General features: G+C 38.8%; 1 protein-coding gene across 1 annotated transcript in view; it reads right to left on the bottom strand.

Moving 5' to 3' along the window:
- Window positions 1-3,997: 3,997 nt before the first annotated feature.
- The window catches only part of Utp18 (UTP18 small subunit processome component), a 28,715-nt gene continuing 24,402 nt past the window's right edge, over window positions 3,998-8,310 (bottom strand). Inside the window, exons 13-15 of the mRNA XM_029483032.2 lie at window positions 6,735-6,877; window positions 5,549-5,589; window positions 3,998-4,823 (exon numbers count right to left, since the gene is read on the bottom strand). Coding sequence (XP_029338892.1) covers window positions 5,565-5,589; window positions 6,735-6,877 — 168 coding nt within the window. The 3' untranslated portion in view covers window positions 3,998-4,823; window positions 5,549-5,564. The remainder of the gene's footprint in view (window positions 4,824-5,548; window positions 5,590-6,734; window positions 6,878-8,310) is intronic.

Raw genomic sequence — 8,310 nt, 5'->3', positions numbered from 1 at the left:
GGATGTACAACTGCTGGAAACCGCCTCTTAACTGCCCTATAAAATCCGAGTACCTCGTCTGTTACAGCACTGAGAATTACATGAAATCCAATACCCAGAATGATGCCCGTCGGCTCAGCTCCAGGGAGTTTTCACAGCACGTTCTACCCTTTCCCTACATCTGTTCAGCATCCATTTCCTCCAATTCAGAGTAACAATGTTTTGCTCGTGTGATGAAGACACAGAGATGCATTTGAGTGACTGCGAGTAGCTGAAAGTTCTTCAGAGGTATGTGTAAGCATTTACAATCGCCTCTGTCCCGAGTTTGCCTCTGTTCACAAGGGGTCAGAAATGCACCACGGCACAGTACCTGCAGCTCATCCATCCATTCTACATAGCTTTGAAGGGGTTACGTACCCTCACCAGAAGCACATTCAACATTCACACTGATTTCTAGTAAGGCACACAACTTCCACCTATCATTTAAAGACAGGACATGTCTTCAAAAGACCAGTAATTCTACATGGCAAATCATCACTTCACAGCCAAAGATGATTGTCCCAAACAGGGACTGGCTTGCAGTCATGCTAGCATAGCACCGTCAAATAGAGACTAGTGTGAAGGGATTCTTACGTGCGTCTGCAATCTCCTTGAACAACTAGCTTAGCTCTGGTGGTAAGAAAAAGAACGAGAGCCTAACTCAAAATCCCTAATGTCCACTGAAGGAAACAAAATGAAAAACAAGAAACAGGTTCGGTAATGTGTCTGCAGAGTAACCTCTGCCTTGGATGTTAAAACAGTGTTGTTGAACTCTCTTAGTATTGTATAAAATCAATCTAGAGGTTTTAATGAAATACAGTTAAAATGTAAACTCTACTTCCATCCTCTTCTCTATAAAAATAAGCTCTCATATATCTTAAAACCCCTAGTTCCTGAAAAAAACCACAAAGTAAGCACATACATAGCTTGGTGTTCATTTCTAAGACAAGCCTTAATATAACTGAAGCTAGGAACAAGGTGATGGTGAAAGGCTACAAGATGCCTTGCCTTTCAAACTCAGAATCCACTGCTGCCCTCTGGCGGCTGGAAAAACCACTCACAAGCCACCGTTTCAAGAATTTGAAGTACTAGCACGCTATGAAATTCCTTGCTAAACGGGGAGTAGGGAGAAAGCTCGCCACAACCAGATAACAACAACTCATCTTCACAGAACACGTAGTTTAAGAAAGATGCTAAAACCAGACAAGATTCTACCAAGAGAGGCTGAGCCTGGAGCTCAGTGGTAGAATGCTGATCTAACCTGCATGAGAACCCTAGCTCTAGTCTCTAGAAAGGAACACTTAAAGCTGACTCCATGAAGCCACCTGACAGCCCCAGCCTCTCCTTGTCAGCAGAAACCCTAAAACACATCTCAGCTGGATGTGGACCCCATATGGAGTCGTATATCTGACTATAGGAAGGCTGCAAAATATTTGGCCAGAGTAAAAGGTTTCTGAATGTACAGCAACCAAAAAAATATTTTTTAATTCAATGTACAGCAAATCAGGCAGTGTTTCTGGCAGTGTCCATTTCTATTGAATTATGCAACTTCCCTACAGCTTTAGTCCCAAATACACGTGCTCTTGGCAAAGTGTCACCATGTCACCCCATGCAATGTCGCCCAAATGCTGATTCAATCGATTTGGTGTTTTTACTGTATAACAAATTTTTCTGCTCTTAAAGAAAAATGACTTACTTAGGGAAAACAAAAACCTAACATTTTCCTACTATTATTTTTCAGTATGAGTCGTTTGTCTTTGGATTGTACTACTTACATTGAGTGCTTTAAAACCTGCTTGAATTGCTGATTCATTTCATAAAGAAACCATTCAACAATTTGTGTTTTCCTTCTGGCTAAGGATGTTGAACATCCTTTTTTTTAATTTAACTTATATTTTATTAGATATTCTCTTTATATACATTTCAAATGCTATCCCAAAAGTTCCCTATACCCTCCCTCCGCCCTGCTCCCCTACCCACCCACTCCCTCTTCTTGGCCCTGGTGTTCCCCTGTACTGGGGCATATAAAGTTTGTAATACCAAGGGGCCTCTCTTCCCAGTGATGGCCGACTAGGCCATCTTCTCCTACATATGCAGCTAGAGATACGAGCTCTGGGGTACTGGTTAGTTCATATTGTTGTTCCACCTATAGGATGTTGAACATCTTTTAAAACGTTTTTCAGTGAGTTGGGTGTCACCTTTTGAAAACTCATTTAGTTCCATGTTCTATTTTTTAATTGGGTTTTCTTGACAATTTCTTAAGTTTCTTGAGCTCTTTGTATATTCTAGAATCTAACCCTATCAAATGTATAGCTGGTATGTAGTTTTCCTATTCTGTGGACTGTCCCTTGCTGTACTGGAGGTTTCATGAGGTCAGTTTATTGTTGGTCTTAATGCCTGCACTATTGGGGTACTGTTCAAAATCCTTTCCTTGACCAATTAATCCAAATGTATTCCCTAGAGTATTAGGTCTTAAATCCTTCATCTACCTAGAGTTGAGTTTTATGCACTTGTTGGTTTTGATGCCTGTGCTTATCTGTGGGTCCTGTTTAGAAAGCCCTTTCTTGTGCCAATAAATGCCTATGTATTCTCTAGGCAGTGGTTCTCAACCTTCTTAATACTGCAACCCATTAATACAATTGTGTTATGGTAACCCAAGCATAAAATAATTCTATTACTTCCTAACTGTAATCGTTAGTTTGAATAATATCTGATATGCACATAAAGGGTTACAACCCACAAACTGAGAATCAATTGCTAGATGGTCTTAGTTCTTGATTCATTTGGAGCTGAACTTTATGCAGGGTGAAAGATCATTTTGTTCTATGTGTAGCTACCCAGTTTGACCTTAACTGTTGAGGCTCTTTTCTCAAATGTTTACCACATTCTCAATGCCTTACACGATATATGAACTTTGTATTAAACAGACTCCTAATGACTCATTATACCCATAGGTTAAGCTTCAACCCACATCAGAGAAGCATCTATTTATTGTAGATGGCAATTTACAAAAACCTGTAACTAGTCAAGGTACAGAGAACAAGGGAATGCAGAATGTTCCCGCAGCAGGACATATATACTATATATATATATATATATATATATATATATATATATATATATATATATATATATATATATATCCCTCCAAAGGCATATATATATATATATATATATCCCTCCAAAGGCATGAGGACTACTGCAGGGATTGAAGGGCAGAAAGTGTAGTGTGGAGAGCTTTTGGGGCCACTTCTAGAAACCTGGCAAGAATTTGACATTGGGCCAGGACACGGAAGTAGGCTTGGGCAGGAATTTGACACTGGGCTAGAACAAGGAAGTAGGCTCAAGAGCTTGATCATCTTGATAAGTCCCTGAATACCACAGGACTTTGCTCCTTGACTATTTCTGTTCATTGCTGTTTGTTTCTTGACCTTATTCTTTGCATGTACTTGGAATGGTATAAAAGACGGGAGAAAAATAAACCTGCTTCATGGAGTTATACTATAATGTCGTCTGTCTTTCCCTTGAGAGCCTGTTGGCTGACTGAGCTGGCTTGGTCAGCAGAGGCAGTGAACAATTACAAAGAAACCCTACCTTCTGGACACAGAAGGGCACCTGCATGTTGTGACCTCACAGCAGTTAAAGAGCATGCACACCACCTGTAAAAGCTCACGTCAGATCAAATCCCTTCTTGTAGTGAGGTGGGCACCAAGTCCCACTCCTAGTGGAGCTGTTTGCAATGGAAGCTACTGGGGAGGAAGAGATCATTTTATTACAAGTGTAGCTCCTGGTAACCAGTCAGCCACACTCCAGTGAAAAGCCACACATGAGCAGCATCAACTGGCCTTGGTGGGTTCTGGTTTTGAAGAAAGAAAAGACAACACCAAGTTGAGTGAGTAGAGAGATGCGTCTGGGTAAGCTGAGTTTGATCAAAGCATGTGTAAATTTCTTTACAATAAAAAGTTTTAATAATTAAAGTTTAATTAGGATTAGAACAGAATTTCTAATTTCTGAAACAGTCCTAAATATACTTTTGCCATTTTCTATAATGTATTAAGGCATAACATTCTCAGCAGTGATTACAAAATCAAAATATCAACCCTGAAAAAAAAAATGAAGATGTATTTATGTCTTGCAGTATCAAATATTCAGCTAAGAAACAATTCTTTATGTAATAAACATATACATCCATCTCTTTAGTATACAAACTTGTTTTTACACTTAATAAGTGGTAAAACATACAAAAATGCTTATATACCAATTTTATACACCTATATACATAGAATTGGATAAAAATTCTTAAGTATTGGTGCTAGAGTCAGATGGAGTGGCATTTATAACTTAAGCAGTTTATTATTTAGTATTAGCATTTTGGAGGCAGAAGGGGATCTCTGTGAAGCCAGCCTGGTCTACACAGCAAGTTTTGAGAGCCTGTCTCTCAAAAAAAAAAAAAAAAAAAAAGGTGACTGGATAGTTTTAAAAGCCCTGCTCTGAAGCCTGGACAGATCTGTGCACAGGAGGAATATTAATGAAAATATTTACCTATATTACTTTTTATTACAGACAGGTTTCCATTTCTCACATTTAGTTTTAAAGAAAATGCATAGAAATCACATTCTCAACTGTGTGTGTGTACACAAAGATTAAAAAGAATCATGTACACTTATTGTACACTTATTGTCAAAGTTATAAATTTATTAAGACACTGCTGCTAATTTAAGCAGATTCCACAAATCATTATTCATATATTATCACACTTGGAAACTTCTGGGAAGATGTACTGAGATGGGATTTTTCAACTGGATCTGAAAAAGAATAGAAAAGTTATATAAGCTCACTTGTAACTGCTAGTTATCACAAGCAACAGGTTCCATCCACCACTATATTTTTGATAGGCAAGAAAACTAGAATGCTTTCTTCACTTTGCTCAAGATCCTTCTCTCTTTAAAAACCCTTTTCTCTGATTAAAACTTATGAGTACTCTTATAGGGTCTTCAACATTCATAAATCTAAGAAGGCCTACAGTCAGCTGTGGTAAAAAGATTAATTGCAAAGTTCAGTGTCAGGATCACCCCTGTGTCCTGTCTAAGCTGTAGTCATACAGGAAACATAGCCTGTTTTAAACAATGGCCAGCAAAAATCTATTTTATTCTTGTACTCTCTGCAACAGGGCAAGCTACTTAATAATCACCAAGTGAAAGAGTCTGAGTTCACACAAGCTGTCAATTCTTCTCTCTTTGTGGGTTACATGTTCATAACTACAGTTTTGGTGACAATTACTGAATACAATATTAAAAATGTGACTTCAGAAGGAGGCAGACCATTGTGACTGGGATTAGAAATTCCCAAGGAAGGTACAGGTCAGTTAGACAGCTCCTGATCTATTTGCACCCCACTTCCCTAAATTGAAGATGTAAAGCTGACCTAGGGGCAAAGAGACAGGCTAAGTCAATAAGGTACCTCTAACCAAATGACATCAAGGGTGCACCCTAAACCCCATGGTATTTATTTTAAAAGAGAATTTTCTTACTTCAAAAAAAAAATCTTCAGAAGTCTGAGTAATGATGCAACCTGAAAAGGCAAAAGATAACTGTTTAGCCATAGAGTAGTTAAATCTGATCATGGAGCAGCACTTAGAAAGATGACGGTAGGGGTTGGTGGGGGGGTGGGGGGGTAATTCCAGCTATTCTCAACAAGCAGATGTGTTTAGATCCTTACATCATAAACTGCTATGATGGCTCCAAAGGATCAAACTGGGACTGACAAAATACCTCATCAGCCACACACACTAACTCCTAGTGCTTGCTGTCAATCCAAATCCCTAGCACAGCAAGACAGTTTCACTCTAGAGCACAATGTGAAAAACACAATGCTCTGGGGCTTAAAGAAAACCAAAGCAGCTCTCACAGAGCTCTTTTAGTAAAATCTGCGCTTGCTCCCAAACTAATCTGACAAAATTACCCTGGTATAACTCATTCTCATTTCATAATAGGTAGCAATTTAACCCACAGTCTGCTGTATTTTCATTTCATTACTATCTTTTAAACCAATGTCCATTCCTCCTTTCCTTCAGCCTGCAGCACTCCCCGGAGCATGCACACAGAAACGTAGGGTTCTGTGCAGCAGCCACACCCAACACAAGGGAAAGGGACCGTCATTTCAGGACAGGCTCCTACTCAAAGTCTCAGTTCTCCTTGAAGATTCACCTTTCAATTAAATTTTGCTTATGCCTGTTTTAAAGACAAGTATTTGGGTAAAGAAGAGAAACAGATACATGACCTAATTTTTGGATCTTTTTGTGACTAACATCCTTATTTATAGCTTACAGCTCCATGGACAGAAACATCTTTTTTTTTTTCTTTAAATTCACTTAAATTCTTTAAATCCAGTAGATTAAAAAGTGACTGTCAACTCAGCAAAAGTCAATCTTTCAAACTACCAAAAAAATAACAGTATTGTTAAAGTGGCTACTTTTCCTCGATTAGCATTCTAAGAAAAAAAAAAAAATCAAAGCTTACTGGGGAAAAACACTAGTTATTATACAACACACACACATTTGTGGGAGAATTATGCAGTTAGGTAATGATAGACAGGCTTGAACATGCAATAAATTAAAAGAATAAATTCTTTATAAAACTGTAAAATTGAGAATATTCTCTTCACACTTTAAAGAGCAGTTTATTAGAGATCTGACTTTAAATATAAATAATACTTACCTATACATCAGGGCCCTGCCCTGTTCATTCCCTAAGGCAAAGTATCCACCTCTGGGAGAAAAATCCATGGTTTGAACACGAGAAAGAGCACTCTTTTTAAAAACTGGAAAGTTAGAAAATACTGTACAGGAAGGAAGATGAACCTGCAGGAGATCAAAAAAATGCCTTAAATTACAAAAACTAGGAACTTATCCTTTCCCAATTTTTTTCATTCTATCTTGATTTAAAAAAAAAAAACAGAGGTCACTTGACTATGGCATACATGAAAGCACTGCTCCACAAACATGGCCAAACTGCCCATAACTAGATTTGTGTGTACACACGCACATGTTCAAGCTCGTGTGTGTGAGTGTAGGTGAGAGTTTGCATGGAGGTCGGTGTCAGTCCTCGCCTCCTACTGTGTTGGAGACAGAAGCTCTCACACCACAGATTGTCCTGCATCCACTTCCCATCTCAGAGTCTGGAATGGGCTCTGGGGATTTGAATTCTGGGCTTCACACTTGAATGGCAAAGACTTTACCTACCATGTCATCTCTAACTTTGTTTCTTGCAAGGACTTTACCCACTGAGTCATCCCTAACTTCGTTTCCTTAAATTTTTTATCACTGTGAAATTTCTGGTTTTTTGGTTTTTATTTTGATTTGTTAACATTTGACAGCACTCTACATTTTCTATTTTATGGTCATTGGGAATTTGTCAGTAGTCTTCAATCCATTTTAAATATTCTTCTACATTTTTCAGTTTGGTGTAACTATTACAACAGCTAGCTTCTCCTCTCTCTCTCAGTGGTACTAGGTAGAGTCTAAGTCCTCAAGAATAAGCTGTTCAGTAAAATCCCTAAATAAAACTAGCAGAGACATCCACAGCACAGAGGCACAAATAACAACATAGAAGTATGACCATGAGGAAAGACAGCAACATGACTCAGACTGAAAGACTGACAGCTGCTCTAGGCCTCTTCAACTCAACATACCAAACGGGGAAGCCATCCCTAGTCTGAAAGAGATTTCAGAAGCTTACTAAGCAAAAACTGATCAAAGAGCCAGCCAGGCACAGTAGAGCATGCCTTTAACTGCAGGAGACAGAGGCAGGCAGATCTCCTTGAGTTTGAAGCCAGACTGATATTGTTAGTTCCAGGCCAGCCATGGGTACATGATAAGATGCTGTGAAAAAATATCAAGAATAGAGAACAAGACTGACAAAACACTATATTCAAACACCAATGAAGAAAAATAAGTACAAGAACACTCAAGAACTCAGATAAAATCCCATAACCAAACCCAGACACTATTGCATATGCCAGCAAGATTTTGCTGAAGGGATTCTGATATAGCTGTCTCTTGTATGAGGCTATGCCAGTGCCTGGCAAATACAAAAGTGGATGCTCACAGTCATCTATAGGATGGAACACAGAGCCCTCAATGGAGAAGCTAGAGAAAGCACCCAAGGAGCTAAAAGGGTCTGCAACCCTATAGGTGGTGGAACAACAATATGAACTAATCAGTACCCCCAGAGCTTGTGTCTCTAGCTGCATATGTAGCAGAAGATGGCCTAGATGGCCATCATTGGGAAGAGA

Source organism: Mus caroli, unplaced genomic scaffold, assembly GCF_978045245.1.
Source record: "Mus caroli unplaced genomic scaffold, Mus_caroli_1 scaffold_13, whole genome shotgun sequence".
Lineage (NCBI taxonomy): Eukaryota > Metazoa > Chordata > Mammalia > Rodentia > Muridae > Mus > Mus caroli.
The sequence above is the reverse complement of the archived record's forward strand: the minus strand, read 5'-3'. Positions and strand labels throughout refer to the sequence as shown.